The sequence below is a fragment of the Onychomys torridus genome, chromosome 1 (genome assembly GCF_903995425.1).
Source record: "Onychomys torridus chromosome 1, mOncTor1.1, whole genome shotgun sequence".
In the NCBI taxonomy this organism is placed as follows: domain Eukaryota; kingdom Metazoa; phylum Chordata; class Mammalia; order Rodentia; family Cricetidae; genus Onychomys; species Onychomys torridus.
In genome coordinates, this window is record NC_050443.1 from 112508319 (window position 1) to 112533207 (window position 24889).

Genomic DNA, 24889 nt, shown 5'->3' on the forward strand with positions numbered 1-24889 from the left:
CCTTGTACCAACACATAGTTTTCCCTCCCTGGGAACCTGGAGAGGAAAGCCTCTGAGGTAGGGTCTTGCTTCTCAAGGGCAGAGCAAGCAATATGATCCTTGTTCTGGCAACTCTTGGGGACCCTGTGGCCTTTGTTGTTGTATTGGGATGCAGTTTGCTCACCGGTATTGAGTAAACTGAAGTAAAACAGAAGTTGGTCTTAGATCCCTCTTGCTTTGTGTTATATAGCGTTGTCAGGCCTTTGAAGGAGGGGACCAGTTGATGTCACCTCTGAGTGTATATTTTGATCATGGAAATTAAAATCTACTTTTGCACAGAATTCACTTGGTTTTGAAGACTTAGTAGAGAATTACTATTGATTATTGTATTTTTGTCACTGACTACCTGTAAGTGATGGGCCTTATGGTCTGAGGACTATGATAGTCTTGATGTATCGTGTCCGAGGTGAGGCGGGGGACATTTCAAATTCTGGCTCTGCGTGCAGTTGTCCAGTTCTTATTAACGCAGAGATGTCGGAGCTCTGACATCTTCCATTTCATTTTCCCTCGGGGCATTTCTTTGCACATAAATCCATATTTGCAGAAGATTACCTTTTGTTAAGCCTGTATTTCTATTCAGAGTGTTGATTTCTCATATGCTAATGTTATTATCACCGAGCAAGGGCCCTGGAGGAAGTCAGTGCGTTAATTTCTCGGGAACATAGAAAACTTCCTAAAGTCTCCACAGCTGTTCGCTGGGCAGGCTTGTTTTTGATTATACAGTGGTTTCCTATAAATGCACAGTAATAAGCACTTGTGGTAATTGTTCATCAAACGTACTCACAAACCTAAAAGCGTGAAGTTAGCCATGAATGTTTTGTGTAAATCTGAGCAATTTCATAGTCAGTATTTCATGTTCAACTTAGCAATTTTTAAACAAAAATATGATCACACAACAAACAGGAGTTGCTGTGGACTAATCCACGAGTGGACAGCATTGGTCTGTGTTGAGGAGTCAGCACCCTGAACCATCACCTGGTTCCTTCCACAAATTGCAGATTCACCTCAGACAGGTTTATATTGTTAGATTGTACAAAGCCAAGTCAAAGGTGGCTCTAAGTAAAAAGCCAAGTCAAAGGTGGCTCTAAGTAAAAAGCCAAGTCAAAGGTGGCTCTAAGTATTTAGATGATTCTTTTAGTTCCTCTCTGGCTGTAGACTTGTCAGCAAAACACGTATGCATTTTATACATTATTAGAGAGATGGGTAGGGGGTTAGTGAGATGAAAAGAAACATGTTTTGCAGTAAATCCTTAATTTGGACCTCTTTTAGCTTTCATGTAAAGACTCAAAATTAGGAATCTGGCCTGTTGGCATGCATTGGAAGGTAGAGGTGGAGGCAGAGAGATGAAGCGTTCATGGCTGAAGTTTCTGCTATGTTCCACTTTCTGTAGTTCTTGGCGTATTTTCAGATCTCAATAAATATCTGTTGAATAATTGGAAAAAAAAGTTTAAGAATGAGGCTAGCCTAGGGCTACATGAGACCCTGTCTCAACAACAACAAAGAAAAACAAAGGAAACTAAAGGAAGGAAATAGAATTAGAGTGACATTGTAAAAACAGCGGAGAGATGGCTCAACAGCTAAGAACACTTTTTAGAGGACCAGAGTTTGATTCCCAACACTTGGGTCAGGCAGCTCATAACTGCAGTTCCAGGGGGTCAAACACCCCCTACTATCCTCTCTGCACACGTCTCTCTCTCTCTCTCACACACACACTCACACACACGATAATATAACAATATAGCTCATTGAATATAAAATAATTTGTCACAGTGCTATGTGTTGGGTAGGTGGTAGGGCTGTTTTAGAAACTTCTAGAGAGAGGAGTTTCAAATGGTTTTCAAATAGGAGATAGGGAGTGGTTCAGACAATGTAGAGTGGCACTCATTTTTTAAAACAGAAATTCAATTCCACTTTTTTACTTTTGACGGAATCATGAGGCTTAAATATAATTATTAAGCCCTACTTTGATGCTCAGAGGCAGAACATCACAGACATCCTTAGTCTCCTTGTTGAGTTATACTAACAATTGCAGACCTACTGGTTTAATTTTTTGGACCACAAATCCAGTACACACAAGGTGAGAAGGGCCAGTTGTCTTTTGATGTAGAAGCAACAAGAATATTCCTGGATGGATACTTGCTGCCGCTATGTGTTGTCAGGGCCACAGTGTCCCAGGGAAGGCTGGTACAGGATGGCCTATGTGTCAGCTGACAGCATGGTTTTGGGTCCCAGGCACAGGGTATTTTGAAGATCATCTCCAGGTGAGCAGTGGGGTAGCACAGTCATAGAGAGTAGGATAATCAGTGTTTCCAGGCATGCCCAACTTCTTGACATTATGACATGCTAGTCTTTGTTAACTACAAGTTTCATGCTCCACAATGGAGCAATGAGGTTAGAAAAAAACGAATCCCCTTATGTTTTAAGTGAGTTAATAGTTTTGTGTTAGACCACATTCACAGGAGTCCTTGGCTGCATAGACACACCTTCAAACATTGACCGTGTACAGGATGATGCTGGGAGTTCTGGGCCATGCTGAGGCTCAAGGTCCCGTTCTTGCTGTGTGTTCTATACTTGGTAATGTAGGATGCAGACTGGGGAGGTGTGTTACTTCTTATTCTTTCAGTGTCTCATAGGAACCAAATCCTATAGAATGTGTTCTATTTGATGTGATTCTCTGCTTTTCATTTGACAGTCACTGATTCCCGGGAAGCACTGTGTATTCTTTCTTTGTGTTTGAAGAACTACCCATTTGATAGGATCTCCACTGTGTTTTTCTATTTAAATCCGAATCTTTACATTTGCCTTTTCTCTCCCCTCTATAGCAAGATAATAGGGAGATGTTTCGAAGTGTGCGACACATGATCTATGACCTTATTGAGTGGCGGTCACAAATTCTTTCTGGAACTCTGCCCCAGGATGAGCTCAAAGAGCTGAAGAAGAAGGTCACAGCCAAAATTGATTATGGAAACAGGTTTGTTTATTTAAAAAGATGATTTCATGCTTAAATTGTCCAATGTAACAGCATAGCCCTAAGCCAGGAGGTTGTCTCATTTATGTTTTATCATAAAACCAAATTTCTAATATCCAAGTAATGGAGTGGCTTACATTCTAATCTGGTTCACTCAGCCACCCTTGAAACCTTTGCTTCCAGGTCTTTGTTGTGTAAGTGGTAGAGCTGGAAATGGGCTTGGGGTAGCCGTCGCTTTTGCTGTTTGGTCTCACCCCTGTTGTGAGCTTCAGTACACTCTTACTTTCCACTCACAGCATTTGATATTGAGTATAGATGGGTGGTAGTGAGTCCTAGATGATTTCCTGTGGCTCCCTTGGTCTGAATGCCAGACTAGATGTTATGAGTCACCATGGAACTTGTCCCTAGAGTTGACGGGCTTGATCTCACAGACAGAAAGAAGCACAGCTCTCTTAAGTTGCTGTTGAGATCAATTACACATCTTGTTTTGGAAATGTTTCCATTTAGGGGAAGCGTTCAACCTGGTTTACTTGAGTGTCTTGAGGGATGGCTCACTCACTCCTGAGGAGAGCATGCTCTGTTGTTACCTGCCAGGAACATGACTGTTTTGGTCCTAGTTCTGATGAGGCCATGGCCTTTCCCACCTGGTACCTGTTTGCTTGTTTATATGATGTCAGAGCTACAAGAAGCCTTAAAAGTGACCAGGTCCTGCGTTTCCCTATGTCTCTTCACCTCAGAATCGCTTGGGGAGTTTTCACTATTTGAATGTGGGGACCCACTCCTGGGATTCTGAGTTCTGCTGTCTGGTGCTAGATAGATAGTGTTCAGTCAGACTGCTGTTCCAGCAGTGGACAACTTAAGGGTGTATAGTCTACACCCTTCCCCATTTCTACACCTGAGAATGTGGAGGTGAGAGCAGGGCTTGCCTCTTGCCTATCAGCTCAGAGGATCCTGAAGTGAATATGGGACCTTTCTGTAATAACTGAAATATTGCATAATTTTGTTTTCTGGTACCCCCTCCCCGCCTTCCCATGTGTGAAAGTTTCCTAATGTCCCATTATGTGTGACTTTATTTTTTTATTTTCACCTCCAAGGCCAGAGATTCCAGGTATAGGATATTAGATACTGTTTCAATGAAACCCATTACAAGACCCCTTGCTTACAAAAGCAAACCTTTGGAACTCTGATTTAATTTTCTATTGGAGAAGGCTGTTTTTGAAGTCAGGTTCAGAGACCACCTGCTTCATCTGGCTGTAGGAAACAACCTAAGTACATTACACTGTGAAACAATCTTGTTAAGACAGAAAGTGTTTCCAAATGTAATTTACTGCTTTGATAGGAAATACAACCTTATTAAGACAAGTTTGCCTGAGGACTGCAGGCCAGTATTCCTCTAAAGAGCGATGCTCTCTACTGATCTTCCTATTTCCTCCTTTAGAAACTGAAGTCGTAATAATAATAATAATAATAATAATAATAATAATAATAATAATACAAATACAATAAAAGTGGAGGATGTATGAGTTTAGGGTGGTCTGGTCTCTCAGGGAGCAATTTGTTGTTCTCATCATTATCACTTATGCATTCCTACTTTTTCCTTTAACCTGAGCGGGTGTGGGGTGGCAGAGTGTCATGGGAACTCTGGAAAATGTGGTCAAGGTCATGGTCTGTTTCTCAACAAAGATGGCCATGACAGACAGACAGACAGACAGACAGACACACACACACACACACACACACACACACACACACACACACACACACGGAGACAAACATGCACATACCTACACTCAGATATACCCAGACAGGTCCACAGCCACACTTACCCATAGAAACCTGCATGCACATCCAGACACACACAGAGATACAGAGACATGCACACACTGATTTCATGGGGGAGATGTCCAGCCTCTTCTTTAGACCCTTTGCCATCCTACTGGGACTAGTCCCTAACTTTGTTATGGTTAGACCAACACTCCTCAACAGAACTAGCTATGTATTAATTGCAGAGACCAATGCACACTGGTTGATGTGACCAGCTACCTTATATGGTGGTGGTGGTGAGGCAAGAACATGTCCATGCCATCTTCCTTATTCTTTAGATATTTGGTCTCAGTCAAATAACTAGTTTCACTGCACTTCAGTTTCCTTTATTTGAAGTGGGTCTGACCAGGTTTTCTGTCTGGACTGAGGTGATAATGACATCACATGGTACCCATGGTAAACTGGCAAAGGGTGTAGCTGGAAGTTTTCTCCTGTGTCCCACCCTACTCCTGGGTCCTTGCAGTCCCACAGCCACTCAGACCCAAATGAACACACAGAGGCTTATATTAATTATGAACTGTATGTATGGCCTATTGGCTCAGGCTTTTTGCTAGCTAGATCTTACATCTTAAATTAACTCATTTCTATAAATCTATACTTTGCCACGTGGCTTGTGGCTTACCGGTATTTTTACATCTTGCTTCTCATGGTGGCTACTGGCAGCATCTCCTCAGCTCTCTGTCTTTCTCCTTCCTTCTCTCTAGTTAGAATGTCCTGCCTAACCCTATTCTGCCTTGCCTTTGGCCAAACAGCTTTCTTTATTTATCAACCAATCAGAGCAACATATTTTCACAACATCCAAAAAGACATTCCTCCATCAAACGGGCTTGATCTCTATCTTCCTTGAGGGGGCCTCACCCAGTATGGCCTGTTGGGCCTCTAGTAATTGACCCATACCACCCACTTAGCATTGACCATGCCCACACAGTGCTGACCAAACATTGACCTCACCCATATCAGAGCTGACTCCACCCATATATCACTGACCTCATTCACACAGTACTACTGACTATGTTGTATTGGTATTGACTTTTAGAGCAGGGTCAGGGCTGGGAGGAGTTGGTCAGATTTGAGAGGTTTTGCTTTGTTAGTGAGGTGTGTTATAGAGATAGCTAGTGAGACCTTGATAGGCTTCCTGCCCTCATGTGCCCGTGCAAGGTATGCGTGTTCAGAGTGCAGTAATGAGTGCTAACTGACCACACCTTTCACAGCTATTAGTCACGCACACTTGACTTGTGCTTTGAAGATCTGTGAGTTCTGATTGGAAGGTGAAGGTTTTATTGAAAAGGAAGGCAACTCTGAGTAATTCTCATTCCCCCATTGTGACCCCTTTTGAGTTACAGAAAGCAGGGCCACAGAATAACATTTCCTGATATTTGTGGATGATCCCCAGTCTCTGAGGCATTTTCATGGGCTCAGCAGCTGGGGCTGACATTGTGCTAGGGGATTCACTTCCTTGGTTCATCTTCTCTCCACTCTGGACTCTTGGTATTCTAGAATTCTTGACTTGGACCTGGTGGTGAGGGATGAAGATGGGAACATTTTGGATCCAGAACTGACTAGCACCATCAGTCTCTTCCGAGCACACGAAGTAGCTTCTAAACAAGTGGAAGAACGGCTGCAAGAAGAGAAGGTGAGTTCGTGTCTTCAACGTGTGCTTTGCATGGGGATTGTGTTTCTTGGCAACTGCGTCGAGTATTAGAGGATGTCAAGGAAGCACAGAATGGGAGCTAAAAATACCCCCCCCCCCAAAAAAAAACCAAAAAAAAAACAAGTGCCCAGTGCGTTTCAGAAAAGGAGGAGTGGATGGAGCCAAGTGGTATGACACAACTTATTAATTTAGCAAGTATTGGTCAGGCACCTGCTGTATTCCAGAGACTGGGGACATAGTGAAGAGTCAGACACAGATTCCTTTGTGGCATCATTCTAGTGAGAAACCTAAATTAAAGCTAGCCGCTAATCCAGCAACCAGTTTGGTGATAGGACACTTGGATGGCCTTTCGAGCACTCAGTGTGTGCAGCTGCAGGATGGCTGTGTGGTGTGAGCACACACAGTGGGGACACATAGAAACTGAGCAGCATGGCCGAGTGGAGGCAGGTCATGGTGCCTCTTCCCCGTTGTACAGGGTATTAAAAAGAGCAAAGGCTGTCATCCAGGTTGATCACATTGGCTTTCTCCCTTTCTGTTTGTAGTCTCAAAAGCAGAATATGGACATCAACAGACAAGCGAAGTTTGCAGCAACCCCATCTCTGGCCTTGTTTATTAACCTCAAAAATGTGGTTTGTAAAATAGGAGAAGATGCCGAAGTCCTCATGTCTCTTTATGACCCCATGGAGTCCAAATTTATCAGGTAGGCAACTTCCCCTCTGCAGGCTCCATCTTTTCTCATGGCTGTGACTGAAATCCCCAACAAGAAGTGTCTTCGTCAGGAAGGCTTTATTCTGACCCACACTGTGGGGATGCAGTCTAGCATGGCCATGTCCTGGCAGTGGAAGAGGCCCTCAGATGAAGTAAATGTGCTGACTAGGGTTTTGTCAACTTGACCAAAAAAACTAGAGTCATCTGGGAAGAGGGATCTTTAATCCAGAAAATCCCTCTATCATGTCCTGTGGTGTGTTTCTTGATTGATGACTGGTGTGGGTGGGTGCAGCCCACTGTGGATGGTGCCACCTGTGGGCAAGTGGTCTTGGGTCACATAAAAAAACAAACAAACAAACAAACAAAAAACAAAAAAAACAAGCCGAGAAGGCAGTAGAGAGCAAGGTAGCAAGCATTGTTCCTCCATGGCCTCTGCCTCAGTGCCTGCCTCTGAGTTCTTGCTTTGAGTTCCTGCCCTAACTTCTCATCAGGAAGCACTGTAAACCGTAAGACGAGATAAGCACTTTGTTCCCCATGGCTCTTCGAATCATACTGTTTATCACAGCCATAGAAAGCCAATGAATTTACCCTTCAAGCATCACCTTTGGTTTTTGCAAAGTTTTGGTCTAGGAATGTCTTCTGTGGCATTCGCCTCTTTGCTGTTTCTCTAAGCTGGCTGTGTCACATGAAGACTCATCATAAATATCTGTTGAACAAAAATACTGTAAATACATTGGTCCTCAATAAAACTTTCTCTTTATCCTGATGACAAAATTATGATTAAACTATGTGAAATGTGTGCGTATCTATGTATATCTATGTATCAATGCTCCTATACTTTCACTTGAACTATCAAAATTTAAACATGTAGTATTTGCAGGAAACAGAAAACACAGGTAATTTTTATTCTCATTTCTGATAAGTGCTTTCTTTAATTTTGATGGAGATGTAGTTTGTATTTTATGGCTTACTTGGCTTTTCAAAGGCTCTGAATTAAGTATGCATTCTTCCAAATTCAATACACAGCTCTGTATTGTTGTCATTTTAAATGCACAGAGAAGCGTTTCACATGATAAACACTGAGATGTCGTTCTCAAATAGTTCTGTTACACGGATAACCCATGTTGTGGAAAGTGAAAGGGCTGTTCATACAGTGCCTGCTTGGCAGAGTCTCTCTTGTGTTTATAAATCTCAGTGTTTGTAAACTCAAAGTCAGGCGCATAATGGACCTCCATGTTGTTAATTCTGAGGCCTTATGGCATACATTGGGTGCCTGTCTATGTTTGGAAGATTAATTTGCTCTTTTTTTTTTTAAAGTGAAAACTACCTGGTCCGTTGGCCAAGTTCAGGATTACCGAAAGACATAGATCGATTACATAACTTGCGTGCTGTGTTTACGGTGAGTTCATTCATGCCTGTGGGCTGAGTGTCAGTGTGTTTTGCTCTTCTGGCTGTTTTAGGGAGATTCTCAGCGCCCAATGTGCTGAGGGCCTGGGGGTGGCTGTGATACCAGCTAATCCAGGAATCACTGAGCCCTTTTTGGAAGTTCTGAGCTTTATCTTTGTTTACCATCACTGTGAGGGAGATTACTTCATCTCCCCAGAACCTGTCTCTTTGGCTCATGTCTTCAGTTCACTTAGCTAAGTGTCTGCTGTTCCTTTATTTTTTCTTGTCATGTGAATAACATTAAAATATCTTAGCTGGTTTGAGAACGGACTCTTGGTCCATTTTTACATCCTTTTCATTTGGACTTGGGTTGAATCATGGTTCTCCATAATAATTTAGGGGAATTATTATTTCTAGGATCTTGGAAGCAAAGACCTGAAAAGGGAGAAAATCAGTTTCGTCTGCCAGATCGTCCGCGTTGGTCGCATGGAGCTGAGGGATAGCAACACAAGGAAGCTGACATCAGGGCTGCGGCGACCTTTTGGCGTGGCTGGTAAAATCCACATGCCTGTTTTTCATTGAGAGTTTCAGACTGTTCACTTTGAGGAAGGACAGTGGGGCCACTTTGATTCATGCACGTTGCTGCTGGAGATAAAAACAATGTATTAGCTCTTTTTTCTATAGTTTGGGGCCCACCTGCTGTAGCTCAATGCTTCAGATTCAGATTCAATCCAGAGTAGTTTGAAAGCAGATCCCAGCTTTTACTGGGAGAGGCACTGAATCACTTGCCCACACTGTGGAGAAATCAGCATTGGGGGGCTGGATGGACTCAGTGCTTGGTTCAGTAATGGACAGGCACAGCCTGGCTCTATGAGGATGCCACACAGCCAGCATGTGGGCTTGTTACTCTGTTTGGTGTTGGTGGCTGTACAAGAAAGTGAGAGCCTGGTTATCTCTGTCGAGGAAGGGTAAGTGTCCCCACTAGGTGACTTCTTTCCATGTTGTCAGTTGCTTTCTTCATACTGTGGAGAAGCAGTTTTCTTTACTAGAGTCGCAGGGGAATTTTTTCACCCACTTCCCTGACACGTAATGTCCCTGGTTTTAGGAATTCTGTTGTTCTAGTTTCTTCCTGTTGCTGTGATAAAACTCCATGACCTAAAGCATCTGGAGAGGAGAGAGAGAGTTTATTTGGCTTCCACTTACAGGTCACACAATCCATCATAGTGGGAAGTCAAGGCAGTTTGAGTCAAGAAGCTCATGGCTGGACCTATGGAGGACCTGCTCGCTGGCTCATCCTCTGGCTTGCTCCTGCTTTTGCTCAGCTAGCTTTCTTATATAGCTCAGGGAATGGTGACACCCATGGTGGGCTGGGCCTTCCTGCTTTAATTGTGAATCAAGACATGCCACATAGACATATCCTCACACCAACCTGATAAAGGAAATACTCAACTGAAACACCCTTTTCAGGTGCTTCTAGGCTGTATCAAGCTAACAGTGCTAAGCAGGACATCTAGAATCAGTATATGGGGAGAATTCTTGACTCCTGATACCTAGCTCTTATTTCTTGTACAGACAGTGATCTTTGCTTGGCTACCAGGAAACTCAGACTTAAGTTTTACTCTATTATATAGACTTTTGTTTTCAGAAAAATTCTTGGCCCTGGAAGAATTAGGCTGGAAAAACAAACAGCTTCCTTACACTTTACCCAGCTCCCAGCATCCTCCTCAGCTGTATCACCAGTGATTGTTATGATTATGACAGACATTGAACATATACTATGACCTTCCCTAGGGTCTCCAGGTTATAGGGACATTTGGTATTGGCATTGTGTGTTCTGTCAGGTTTTTTTTTTGTTTTTTTTTTTTGGTGTGTGTGTGTGTGTGTGTGTGTGTGTGTATGTGTTTGCATGTCTGTGTGTGTACAAGTGGATGTGTGTGACTGTGGACATCAGAGGTCAAAGGTAGATGTCTTCCTCAATCACTTGTTTGACACCTTCTTGTGAATTTATTTATGTATTTTATGTATATAAATGCTTTGTCTGCATGTACATCTGCATCCAGAAAGAGGGCATTGGATCTCATGAGCTTAGAGTTATAAATGGTTGTGAGCCACCATGTGAGTGCTGAGAATTGAACTCAGGACCTTTGGGAGAGCAACCTGTGCTCTTCCTTAACCACTGAGCCAAGTCTCCAGCCCTACTTGACACTTTCTTTTTCAGACAAAGACTCTCACTGAACTTGGAACTCATTGCTCTGTCAATCGAGCCCTAGGGGTCTGTCTACTTGTCTCCCCCCACCCCCAGCTCTATTATAGCCACACACCACCATGGCTGACTTTTACATGGGTGCTGGGATCACACTGGTCCTCATGCTTGTGTGGCAAGCAGGTTACCTATTGAGTCATCTTTTCCAGCCCTGGTTTATGAGTTTTGACAAATGAATAATGGCAGTTGTCCACCATCCCAGTCATAAACCTGGAGAAGTCTGTTGAACTGTTGGGCTCTCCAATGGGCTGTCGCAGTGGCTTTCTTATCCATGGTGAGATGTTGAGGGTGGGCTTGCTCTCTCAGGTACCCCGGGGAAACTTGGCATTTCCCTCCCTGAGTCCTTGGACACACACTGTAACTTATTCCTATTTTCCCAAGCCCATAGCATCATTTTCATGTTTAGCTGAGACACTTGTGATCAGAACTTTCCTTCCCTTCCTGCAGGATGGTTTTAGGGAAAAACTGTAGTTTTTGTCTCAGGTGTTTTAGTCTTTCCCAAGGCCATCAGAGAGATCTGTGACATGATAACACAAGTTACATCTTAGGGCATGGATATCACAGGGTCTCTGGTTATTAGATCTCTGGAGAGATCCTGCTGATAAGTTCCTGTGAGGGCATTGTTAGATTTCTGAAAGCAAAGATTTAGCCTGAGGCGGACAGTCTCTCTCTCTTTATATTAAGATGGGGATTTTCCTAGCTTCTTCTGGTTCGGTTGTGATGTTCTGGGAAGTCCTGGGGGATGAAGCATTAGCAGATACTTGCTGGTGTTACTGTGGCTTCTCTGTGCCTTAACATGCTTTCCATTTGCTTGGTGGAATCTGGTGTTGGGTCACAGCCTCTCTGTTCCCAGACTTCTCTGGAGCCAGAGCCTAGAGTCTGTGCTTGATTAGGGCCAGCAGATCTGATAGTCCTCTGCCCTTGGAGGTGCCCTTGTGTTAAGTCAGAGGGCATCTTGTCCACTGTCTTGTACCAGGTACTTAGGTCTCTGGTTGTGAGGGCATCACTGTCGCATCTCCTGATGCCTGCTGATCACTGCGGTGCTTCCTTGCATCCCTAGTTACCCACCTGGACTGATCTTTGAGCCTTTGTTGTATCTCCTCTTCCTGGTTCTCTGCAGGCTCACAGCTGCTGGAAACCAGCCTGAGTCCAACTCTAGCCCCTCTGGCCTGTTGCTGTCTGAATTCTTGAGAGATGAGCCTCTTCCTCTCTGCTGTCTGCTTGCCTGGTGGAACCTGGCATCTGATCTGGTGGAACCTCGCTGTGATATTCCCACAAAGTGCTGCAGAGGCCCTTGGAGGCAGTTGTATCATCCATAGTCTGGATGTGCAAATGTCCATTCCCGTGGCCTCTGAGAGGGACCACTGCTGCTTTCACAGAAACCCAGTAATTGCCTGCCTACTCAGTGCAGGCTCCTTTGTGTTGGTTCCCAGCACCTAGCACTGTGGTCTCTGCAGTCACTTGAGGACCAGCTCTCTGAATTGAGATCTAGTACTTATATTTCCTTTTGCTCTCTGCCCTGAGACAGAGGGTGAACATTTTATCCTATGCTTTTACTATGCAGACTTAAAAAAAAAAAAAATCGATTGGCACATTTCAGTGCCTCAGCCTGCCCTGTCCCGCTCCTTAAGTGTTGGTGTTCAGCACCAGGCATGTTCTCCTTTCCTGGCCCAGTCTTCTGACTCCCACCGAGCAGCCCCTCCCCCAGCCACAGGTTTCCATTCTTCTTAGGGAACCCCCTCTTCATACCTGAAAAGGGAGACTCACTTTTGGTAATGGGATTCTGCCAATTCATATGCAGCTCTGTGTCCATGTGCACAAATTTAATTTTGAGAATTTTTCCAGAACAATCTCTGCTCATCTGTGTCAACAGAGCTGGTACTTGTGAATGAGAAAGGCATTCTTGCACCTTTAAACCCACAAATTTTAATCTTTTATTGAAAATACTATGTCCCGATCCTTTCTGTTAAAACATTTGATAATACGAAAGTGATTGGCAGTGGTGGGAAACATCATGGAAATTTTATGGAAAAAGAAAGATAATTAAATAAATCATTCATAATTTGACACAGCCACACAGCCAGGGTATTACGTCAGTTTCTTGGTGTGCCTTCTTTTCTAACTTCTCCTTGTTTTTGTGGGAAAAGCTGGCCAGGGGATCAGGCCTGGGTAGTGCCATTACCCTGTGTGCGGCCCTTGGTTCAATGCCCAGTTTGATAGAGATAGACAATGGCGGCAAAACACTAGCCAGTATTAGGACGTACTGTGTCCAGTTTGTTTGTTCACTGATGCTTTTTCATGTCTTGGTTTCTTTTTTACCAGCTTCACTATTTATAGTGTGTTAGTGTGCCCTTTTCACACTGCAAAACTCTTAGCATCATTATGGATGCTTCCATTTGCAAATTAGTGTTCAAGAGTTAGAGGTTTGGGGGCTATGATCTATAGTTGTGCACTCATATTAACAGTCCTTTTACCTTGGGGGTTCAGGATGTTCAGCTTCATGGTAGAGGTGTTAGGTGAGCGGTCTTGAACCCAGGCACCCAACTGACTGCATCTAGGGGAAGTCGCTCTGTTGGGGTTGCTCAGTAAGAGAGTACGTGGTCCTCAGTGTCTCCCGTTTTGTGCCCACATGATGTGGATACGTTGCATTGATGTGTCATGTCATCAATGGCTGTAGCTGCAGGTCCATCTTGCTCCCTCTCTTGGAGCCTGCTCCTCCCTCCCTCTTGCCTCCTGCTCTCCTTGTGCTGTATTCCTCATCCTCCATTGCTGTCCTCCTCTTTGTATCCCTGCCCTGTGCTGTATCACTGTATCACTGTTACTGGGTCTGCCGTTCCCTTACCCTGGGACATGATCACGTTGACTGCAGCCAGACTGGACACTTTGGGTGTAGTTAGAGTTTTCCTGCCTGGCCCACAGTCAGAACCAACCAAGTAAACACACAGAAACTTACATTGTTTAGAAACTGTATGGCCGTGGCAGGCTTCTTGTTATCTACTTCTTCTATCTTAAATTAACCCATTTCTATTAATCTATACTTTGCCACGTGGCTCATGGCTTGCCATTACCTTACATCTTCCTTGTCATGGCGGCGGCTGGCAGCATCTCTCTGTCCCAGCCTTCACTTCCCAGAATTCTCCTCCTCCTTGTTCTGCCTACCTTATCCTTCCTGCCTAGCTACTGGCCAATCAGCACTTTATTTTAACCAATCAGATCAATACATTTGACATACAGAACATCCCACAGCATTTGGGTAATGCTTTCTTTCCCTGTTCATAACACAGCATAGCCCTCCTCCCTGGCGGAGACCCCATGCCGGCAGGATATAGAGACCCAGGGCTGGCAGTTCCATGTCTTCTTTTGTCAGTGTCATGTCTGTGGTCATAGCTTCAGTTGTCAACGTGACATAACCTAGAATTACCTGGGGAGAACTATCTAGAACAAATTAGCCTGCATTGGGGATATAGCTCAGTGGTAGAGTGCTTGCTAGAGGCCCTGGGTTCGGGCCTCAGCTCAAAAAAAAAAAGGAAAAAAGAAAGAAAAATTAGCCTATGGACAATGTCTAACAGGGATAGTTTGGGTTTTTAATTGATGAGAGAACAGCCAGCCCACTGTGGGTAGCACCATTCTTTAGGGGTGCCTTAACTGTATGACAGAAGCAAGCAAGCATGCCTGCATGTGAGTAATCAGGCCTGCATGCATTTTTGTTTTGCCGCTGCTCTTGACTGTGGGTATGATGTCACTAGCTGTTTATAGCTCCTGCCACTACAGCTTCTCTGCTCTCATGGACTATGACCCGGAACAGTAAGCCAAGTCAACCCTCTCTCCCCTTTGCTACTTTTTGTCAGGGTATTTTATCCCAGTGACAGAAATGATGGTGGGACAGTGTCTTTCCCCATCCAGACCACAGTGAGGTCTTCCTGGGCACAGACCTCGGCATGGATGAGCTCTGAGGAAATTCTTGTGCCTTTGAGGCTTTCTCATCAGGCTTAGGTGGACCCAGAGGTATGGTGCCTAGTTAATAGCAAGCTGGACAAAGACTGTTTCCCATATGTGCATTTGCCCTCAGCTCCTGTCTTGGTTCTTTGATGTGTTCCTGCAAATTCTTGCTAAGTATGTTCTGGGGCAGGACTCTGGAGACTTAGCCAGGGCATGAGATCATCTGGAAGAGCTACAGTTAGCTGGTGAGATGTGACTGTGACAGCAGGGTCTCCAGGGAACTAGGAAAACCACCCAAGTGGTATGAGAGAGGTTGGTCTGAGGAGCTCAGCCTGACTGTCCTGGATGTGACAGTTGGAGTGAAAAATCAAGAAACGAGGTGTTTCTCCATTAGGAGCTGATGGTGCAAAGATAGACTTGGGAGCGTGTGTCTGTGACATTAGGTGAATGCTGGATGACTGCTGTGAGTCCCCTGCCAAGTGAAGACCTGATCTTTGCCAGTCCCTCTTCCAGCAGTTGTTAGCCAGTGCTCCAGTTATCTGGGATGTGCTTGCCTGCATCTCTGGACACACGTGTCGGTTCTTAGTCCAACAGTCCCATTGTTTCAATGGACTGTGTGTGATAGTTTTCCCCATGGCTTCCTGGGCTCTGCCCTGATAATCAGGAGATGGGAGTGCTTCCCTTCTCACCCTACAGACCTTTATGCTTGCTGGGTATCACAGTTACTTTTGTTGTTTGTTGAGAATACCCTACATGGTGGCAGAAGTAAGGAAGGGTTTTATTTTGATTGACAGTATGAGGATACAGTCTCCCACTATGGGGAAATATCAAGGCAGTAGAAATTGGAGGCTGCTGGTCACATTGTTTCCATAGTCAGAAAGCAAGAAGACAGACAGGAAGCAGGGCCACGCTCTAAAACCTCAAGGCCCACTCCCAGTGGCTCCTTACTTCAGCAAGGTTCCATTTCTTAAGAGTTTCACAACCAGCTGGGGACCAAGAATGAAGTACATGAGACTGTGGAAAACTCTTCACGTTCATACCATAGAACTGACGGTGGTCGTGTAGAAATGAACCTTACCCACAGTTTCAATAAGGGAAGCTAATCACTAGGAAAGAACTAGCCAGGTGCGGGGTAGAGAAGGGACACAGCAGACTGCCTGTCCAGTTCCCTCTAGAGTTTACTAGCTGTGCTCAACATGGCCAAAGCCATGGTTAAGTGGTTAAGGTAGTGGAAAGGTGCTCTGGGCTAGCCTCTCTTTTAAGGTGGAGATCGTGCCGAGCTTTTCCAGGGACTTCAGTGAGCCTGGACCACCCCAGGATAGGCAAGGTAATGAAATGAAGGGAGCCAAGGTGGTGAGATGGAGGTGTTGGACCCCTGTGACTTTGGGACGTCTGTTCACTTTTGCCTATGTGCTTCTGTTTCAACTGTCAGAAAGTAACTGATGGTCAGCCTTGAGTGTCCCACCGACTCAGACACCAGCTCTTGGTGACTGGTACCATTTTGTAATTATATTATTGTTGAACTTCATCTGAATTACTTTTCTCATTGGTATGAAAAAAAAAAACCCAGTAAGGAAGCAACAGCAACATAAGGAAGCAAGCATTTATTTTGGCTTACAGCTTGGGAATACAGTCCGCCATGTTGTGGATGGCATGGGAAGGACACTGGGAAGGCAAGGCTGCAGGACTCTGAGGCAACTGCTCACATTGTACCCTTAGCTAGGAAGCAGTGAGAGATGAATGCTGGTGCTCAGCTCACTTTCTTCTTCTTCTAGGACCCCAGCCCGTGGAATGGCCTGTCTTCCCACCTAAATTCACCTAATCTGGACAGTCCCTCACAGGCATGCTGGGAAGCTGACTGAATTTAGTTAATCTCTTACAGGTGTGCCTGGAGCCTTGCCTCCTATGGGACTCCAGATCTGTCAAGTTGGTAGTATTAACTGTCACCACGTGCTATGTCGTTATGAGAAGGCTAGCCGCTTGCCCCAAGTGCCATTAAAATAAAGTTAAGTGGGTGAAATGAATAGAGAAGCAGTTCCTCATCACACTTGCCCCTTGGGTGCCCAGCCATGCAGAATATCTCCTTCATGTCGGAGTTTGTGTTGGACAGCAGATCTCTAGAGTGACCTCTGGGGAACAGGCAAAGGAAATTATTCAGTGGAGTTGTGCTATTTGAGTTCCTTGCCCACTGGTGCCAGCATGTTCAGATGACTTAATCAGTCTGTCAAGCATTGCAGAATAACAAACTTACGTGTGTGAAGAGTCTACCATATGGTTCACGCCGGAACACAGTCTGCTCTTCCTTTGTTTTTGACTTTCTATGGTGGTGGCACTAAGTCAAAACAACCCTTTCTGTTCTTTCCTCTCCCCAGTGATGGACGTAACAGACATAATAAATGGAAAAGTAGATGATGAAGATAAACAACACTTCATTCCCTTCCAGCCGTAAGTATGAAATAATTCGGTCCTTAACCAGATACAACATGAAAACCCCGTAGTTAATAATTCACCACAAAGATTATTTGTTAAGCCCAAGTCAGGATGCATTTATTTTACAATAATATGAAATCTGTTTAGTCACTGCTATGGCACATGGAATCGGGGACTGTGAGGACGATGGAATAAGGTCCCGGGAGCTATGTTCCTTGTAGTCCCAGAATTACCTTATCAGTAGAAGAATTACAATTCTGCACTGAGCATGTTTCTTTACATAATCGATTTATTCTTGTAGCAATTCACATTTTCAAAATACAATACTTTCAAATTCATCACAAGAGGTTGTTGCTTTTGAAAATAGAAACCAAGCAAAGTAATGATGAATTCTTTTGTAAAGTGAGAAATAATACCTTAAAGCCTGTAATCAGGCTGCTGATTTGTCTGTCTTGGTTTTTTCTTAGATGAGCAGGTTTTGGCTTTTCCTTTTCTTTTTTTTTAAGGCTTTGTCCACTTCTGACCTGAGGTCTTTAGAGAGGGAACATGGGGAAAGCACTTGGCCAATTTTTTGAGATTATTCTTTGATTTGAAGCTAACACCTGTGGGCAGGGTGATTGAAGTGAGGGTGGGTTTTGATGGGGCCACTCCTGCCTCCAGGAGGAGGAAGGAAAACTGAGTGTTTCGGGTTGATTGCAGAGACAGCCTCCTCTGTGGCCTGACCTCCAGGAGAAGTGCTTGGGGTTAGGGTGACCTGCCCCAGTACTCTGCAGTTTCCTGTTTACTCTTTCCTTTTCCAGTTTGTTTTTATTCAAAGACTTTTAGGCTTAAGGTGAATTTCACTTTTGCAGGTTTACATTGCTTTGGAGGTGCTGGCTGAGGGAGGCTGAGCTCTGGGAGGCTGGTGATAATGGGTGTCTGAGGAGCCCTGTCCTTGGGAGGACAGGAGACATGGTATGGGCTTCTCTTGCCCCATGCACTCTTCATGATGGACCACCCCATTCCTTGCAGACGTGAGAATCACTTGTTCGAGATGGCTGCAGTGTGGCTTTTCTGTGCATTAAAAAAACCAACAAACAAACTTTTTCTCATGCAGTTCTGTAAAAGATTTTGCATCTTGTTGCATGGACAGTTGCATTAAAGTCAGAATTGTATAGCTTGAAGTTGGGCTCAAACCATGTTTCACAACACACAATTGGAGGTAGAGGTCTCTGGTGGCTTAAACGCTTTCCATTTACTTTTCTGTCTGGTCTGCTAACCATTAGCCCCATGTGGCTCTTCATATTAATTACAGCTGCGTAGAATCAAAATGTAGTCCTTCAGTCACATCGGTCTGTTTCAAGTGTTTATTGCCATGCAGGGCTATTGTTGCCATATTAGATAGTGTCTTGGTTTCTTTTCCTGTGGCTGTGATAAAATACCCTAACACAAGCAACTTAATGGGAAAAGGATTTTTTAACTCACCATTCAAGGTTACAGTCCATCATTGGAATGCATACTTATGCGTAGGTCACCTTCTCCATTTAATACAGTCCAGGATCCCAGCCAGGGAATGGTGCCACCCATAATGGGTGGGTCTCTCTCTTCAGTTAAAGCTGTCAAAGTGATTCCCGCCCCTGTGCATGCTCAGAGTCCTATCTCTCAAGTGATTCTACGATCTGTCAGGTTGACAATAAACATTAACCATTGCAGACGGTGTATAAGTGCTCATTTCCATCTCTGTAGACTGTTACAATGGGTAATCCCACTCATGGCAAGAGTATATAATAGCATTCTATAGAACCCAGAAGCCCACCTCTGTAGACCGTTATAATGGATAATCCCACTCTTGGCAAGAGTATATAGCAGCATTCTATAGAACCCGGAAGCTTCTTTAACACACAGGGGAATATTCCCATCCTGGAACATGGCTGATACAGGGGTAATAAACAAAACATACTATTGTGAGATTATAATACTCAAGTTACTTTTTTTCCTGTGAAAATTGACAGGGTTCCCTACTGTTCCCAAGGCTTCAATTTCATCAAGACCACAGGGTTTAGGAATACCCAATGGTCCTGTTAAGCATTTTCTTCATCACTTATTTGTTCCCTCTGAAGGTAAACAAGACAAAACAACAAAAACATCAGAACCAAACCCAAAACAAAACACTAGTTTTGAGTATTATCGGAAAAGTCAGAGAAACAATTTATCAGGTTCTCCCTGGGCCTTTTAAGATCACCTGCCACCATGTTTTCCTATCTGGTATTGGAAGTTCACTTTAAACAGTATTAGGGCACACTCACCTGTTGTCAGCTGTGAGTCTTGCTCCTCTAGAGGACGATGGCTACCTAGATTAATATCTACAGTGATAAAAGGAAAAAGTAGCATGCTTCTAATAGCAAAATAAGCCTGGAAACTATTCTTTGGGAAATGTCATGCTAATGAGAATGTTTTTTGCTCCATTAAAATGGATTTATTGCCTCACAGGGTTGGTTTTAGGGAGGGAAACAGTGTGCATTCTCTTTTTCTCTCTCGTTCATCTCTTTTTAACTTGGTGAAATAAATTACAACAGCTTTCAGCTCCTTTGAGTTGCTTGGCTCAAGTGATGGATGACATAGTCCTTGTTCCTAGAATTGATTTTCAGCGTTCCGTACCTGATGTATGTTTTTGCACTCTTTTCCCATTGTGCTTGGTGGCACTGCACAGTATTTCTCATGGTGCATGTTGCCTGTGCTGGCCACTCTTATGTGCATGGGCTCATGGGCCAAGAACACTGGTAGCCTGTATTTTGAGTGAGGTCCAGGGTTCAGCATGCAGATATGGTGACCATTAATTCTCATTCTCCAGGGACTGGGTCACCTTCATATGTAGCTATTGGAGACTCTTTTGTGAACACACATCGAGGAGCCAAAGGCAGGGCTTCTTATGTCATTAGGTTGGAAGGCTATTTGGGGGGAAAGTAGGGTTTTGTTTTCATTTTCTTCTTCATAGCACCTGTCCCTTGCCCCAGACTAGTTCGGTGCTATCCAAGTGGTACATTACGGCCATCAGTGTTCTTTGGAATGCAAGGCCTCTCAGCCACTTTACTCTCAGACCAGCCCTTTTGGACTGCTCATTAGCAATGGAGTGGAGCCCTGTCCATGTGTTCCCTGGGAGTGGGGCGCCCTCCTTGGCTGGACTTCTCTCCTGTGGTTCACCGTTTTCCTGATCGATGCTTTCCCTGTCTCTCTTGTCACCTATCCTGCCCTTTGTCTTTCGTTGACTCATGACGACTCTCTCATACTCGGTGGTGATGCTCTTTTGTGTCCCCCTGTTACTGTGACCCACGGGTCTCTGTGCCCCTTTGTCTCCTGTGGTCTTGGTTGCCCCATGCCCTCCAGGCTCGCGTTGGACGACGCCATTCGACACAAGCCGCTGAACATGTCATCCCGTTTCTCACCCAGGGTGGCAGGGGAGAATGACTTCCTTCAAAGTGTCATAAACAAAGTCATTGCAGCCAAAGAAGTCAACCACAAGGGTCAAGGTATGCATCTCTGTTGTTTCTGTTGGGGGCATGTAGGGAATCTGGGGTGGGGCTTGGTTGGTGGAACTTTTGGGACTGGGTGATGCTTGTTCCAACTGAATGGGCAGCCAGGATAGGCTGTCTCACTGGTAGCTGTTGTAGGTTCCTGGGAGCCAGCCTCCCACATGAGTGCAGAAGAGGATGGGGAATGGGATGTGGCTGGAGCTACCTATGAAGAGCCTAGGGCTGAGAAGCCTGGCAGCATGGGAAGCAGCTCCTGCCTTTGACTCCTCCTCTTTCCCAGCACTTCCCTGTCCTCTCTTTTCTTAGCCTTAACAAAATACTGAAAGGCTGAGGATGTAGCTCATTTGGTAGAGTGCCGACTGGGCATGCGCAGGTTCTATCCCCAGCACCACATAAAAGAAATAGTCTTTGATGGTGCATGCCTGTAACCCTGGTAGTTGAGAGGCTAGGGAGATCAGAAGTTCAAGGCCATCTTAGGCTATTCTCCACCCTGTGACAGTAAGTCAAAGCAAATAAGCAAGGAATTAAACAATTAAAATTAATCAAACCAAAATCTCACAATAACAACGACAAAAAAGCCATCAATGCAACTCCTGCACCAAACCCAAGGTCTCTCCTCATTCAATAGCCCTTCCCTCTAGCATGGGTTCTTATCTCCATGTTTTGTCACAGTATTGCCAACTGTCTGTAATTGCTCCTCTGTCCCCGAAGGGAAGTGACTCCTTATTGTTTCTGTCATCCAAGTAGCCTCCTCACTCCTTCCTCCCACCCACCCCCACCCCTTCCCCATCCTGCTTGTATCTTTTTAATATCACACTGACGCGTCCAAGCAGCTGACCTTCTGCTGGCAGAGCTAATGAATCAATCAGCTTTGGCTGGTGACAGTTGGCATTAGGCTGGCCAGGAGACCTGCCAAAAAGCAACTGCTTATCAAGCTCCACCTCCTACCTGGAGGAAAGTAAGTCACCTTCAGAAATTGGAGACTCTAACCCTGCTTTTAACATTAGGAAAAACCTATGCATCATATGGTCCTTGATCTGGTGCACTACACTATGTACCCAGAGGAGCTCAATGAACAGCTGCCCTCCACCTCCAGCCTTCCAAATTAATCCTTTTTTATTGTCCCAAGCAGTGTCCATTGAGTCTGAAGAATGTTCTTACAGATCTCTGTAGTGAGCCTTGGCTTTACTCTCTGGCTAACCCCACCTAGAATGTTCATGGATTATAGCCTTTGTACATGGAGCAATTTAAACTGAACTGGGCCCCACCCTTGTAGATTACAGCTCTTGCAGTTGCCTTGTATTTGCAAACTGCAGGGAATCTGAGGTCGGAGCTAATGCAGGGCCTGGCTGCTCCCTTTTCCCTGGATCAGCAACCCCTACCCCCACTGGATCTCCAGTTCCTTTTGTAGTATTCTCGCACAGTGTGTTTATTATAGACTCACAGAGGAGAAATAGAAATGGTGTTAGGCCAACATCTAAACAGCCAGGCTCGTGGGTCACAGCCAGAATCTGTGAGCTGGTCAGCAGTGGCATGGACACCAGCTGGTACCTGGATGGGGCTAATAACGCCTGGTACCTTGGACTGCTAGAGTGGAGAGAGGGGTTTCAGACCACAGTGAGAATGAGAGACAAGAATGTCCATAGCATTTTTCAAGGGGACTACAATTGTCTTCCTAAATCAAGACTGAGTCGACACTACCACTGACCCAACAGTATCACTGAGGTAGTTTTATCTTGACCCTGAACCTTCCTCCAGTGCTCACACTTAAGAGTCTAGATCATTCCTAGGAGAGTCAAGGGAGGCTTGGCCAGGGCAAGGGCAATCTCCGCTGGGTGTTCTGGGCTCTTCCCAGGGATTCCTATTTCCATCAGGATGACCCAGGTAGCTCCTGATGCCTGCTCATCTTCCCAGTCACAGTTAGAGGACTCAGAATGGAAGGCAAGGAGGAGATGATCATGTCTGTGAGAGCTGGTGGAGTTCTCCACACTCAACTCCCACGTGCCTCCTCTGAGATTGCTCCCTGTCTGCAGCATCCAGTCTCCTCCTCACAAAGGCAGAACCTCATGAACATCTTGCAGTGCTGTTTTTGAACCTAGGGTCTTGTATATACACAGTAATCGCCCTTTGGTTCTTCTCTGTTTAATCCACACAATTCCGCTTCCTGCCCCTGAGGTCGCCTGTGTATGTGGACAGCGGAGCCCCACACTCGTACCTGCTTCCCTTGTCTGAGAAGTGCTGAGTGACCATTTTGTGTTGTCGTTCTGGTGAAACACACATCAACTCCAAACACACCTATTCTTTGAAAACTGGACTCCTTTTCCCCTGTGAGGAACGTGCTTTGAATGCTGTGTAATCAGGACAATTTAATCTCTGTATTTCCATTGTAACAAATAATTGTGTCACCAGTATCCTGATTTATCCACCTAGATATTTGAGCAGGCTGTTGGTTAGGGTGTTTGAAAGGCAGCCTTTCTGGTGTTATTTAATGTGACTAGGTTTAGTTTGCTTGGCTGTGTGTCAGAAAAAGGGGGAAGGGGGACAAGATCAAGTACCCAGCCACTTGAGGGTACATTTAACTCTCTGTGCGCCCAGAGCTGCCTGTTGGCCCTTTGTACTTAGAATTAGAAAAAGGAACCCCATAGTCTGGGTGTGTGTGGAGATGCAGTCAGTCCCTGGGAGCACGGGTTAGGGAATACTATCCAGGTCCTTCACATTTTTTGGTGAACACATGCAATGCATTTCTCGAGACATGGTACATGCACCCTTTTCTTGTCATTGGATTTTCCTATACTGGGCATCCCTCTCTCGTTGAAACTCTCCCATGATCTAGAATTCTGCATCTTAGAGAGAAAGGAAAAGGAAACTCGTAGAAACAGGGCTGCCATAAACAAGATGCGCTGGCCATTCCCAGGTCTCTGTTGCCTATGTCTGCCTCTCCACCCATCTTGTTTTGCTCCCTGGGATCTGCTCTTTGTCCCTTTCTTGCCAGTTTCTACCTCCCTTCCACCTGGAGAACCAAGGGGACATCGTTGCTGCTCAGTGCCACCCACACTCACCTTCCCTCGTGGGTTTCACACTTTGACCATGTGGACAAAATTTTTCCAGGTGCTTTATTCTCCTCCTCCTCCTCAGCTTGACTTGCAATTAAAGAGAACTTTCCACACATGCTTTGAGACACTTTCTTTCTCTCCTCTCAACCCTGTGCTCCTCAGAATATCACTTGGAGGAGGCTTTCAGTTGTGGGGTGGTGCAGAGCACCCTCTAAGGGTCATGCCCACAGCAGTACTGCCTCTGAGAGCTGCCTTCCTTCCCATTTCCTCTCTCTAGTGCTGTGGTTTTGACCCCCATATTGGTCTTTCCTACCCCCTCCCTATTGTTAGGCTCAGATACTAGCCTCCAGTAGCCTCTCCTGACTCAGTATTTCCCCTTTAACTTTGTCCTGCAGTCAATATGTTATTTTCACATTAGACCCTTGGCCCCCTTCTGAACCCTCTGGACATCCTCAGAGCACCGTTGTCCCTACTGGCTTCCACATGCAGACCTCTAGTGTGGGCATGAGCCTCTAAGTCTCTGCCTGCCCTTCTCTGCCTCCCATCATAAATGCCACATTCTGATTTCTCCTAAATTGAGATAATTCAAAAAAACGTTTTTGTCCTTGGCACACATATGGAACACTCACCTTCCATTCCATGGTCTTACTGTTTGATTTCACAGGCAAGGTCTGTACCTAGACCGAGTGTGTGCCCCTCTGCTGGGTGCCTCTTACCTGAACGTTTGCCTGAAAATTTACCTGTTTGTAATGCTGCTCTGTGGATTAAAAGCTTTTTAGCTCCTGAAAATGTTCACTTGCAGTAAACGTGACTTAGACAATCTTTCTTTTTTCAGGTTTGTGGGTAACCCTGAAATTACTTCCTGGAGACATACATCAGATTCGGAAGGAGTTTCCTCACTTGGTGGACAGGACCACAGCTGTGGCCCGAAAGACGGGCTTTCCAGAGATTATCATGCCAGGTGAGCTTAGCCTCCCTCAGGGCCTTGTTCTTCCTGCAGAGGTTGCTGGCCAGGAAGTGTGATGTGTGCAAAGCACAGTGATGTGCAAGAGCTGTTGCAGTGGGAGTAAGTTGAGCATGTGGCGAGTACTGTGTCAGGCTCAGGGTATTAATGAATAA

The 24889-nt window shown here is 45.0% G+C and overlaps 1 protein-coding gene across 1 annotated transcript in view; it reads left to right on the forward strand.

The window, feature by feature from the left end:
* The window catches only part of Dock1 (dedicator of cytokinesis 1), a 453773-nt gene that overhangs the window by 14239 nt on the left and 414645 nt on the right, over positions 1 to 24889 (forward strand). The window contains exons 7-14 of the mRNA XM_036177592.1: positions 2862 to 3010; positions 6329 to 6464; positions 7025 to 7182; positions 8508 to 8589; positions 8994 to 9129; positions 17151 to 17223; positions 20572 to 20714; positions 24606 to 24731. Coding sequence (XP_036033485.1) covers positions 2862 to 3010; positions 6329 to 6464; positions 7025 to 7182; positions 8508 to 8589; positions 8994 to 9129; positions 17151 to 17223; positions 20572 to 20714; positions 24606 to 24731 — 1003 coding nt within the window. The remainder of the gene's footprint in view (positions 1 to 2861; positions 3011 to 6328; positions 6465 to 7024; positions 7183 to 8507; positions 8590 to 8993; positions 9130 to 17150; positions 17224 to 20571; positions 20715 to 24605; positions 24732 to 24889) is intronic.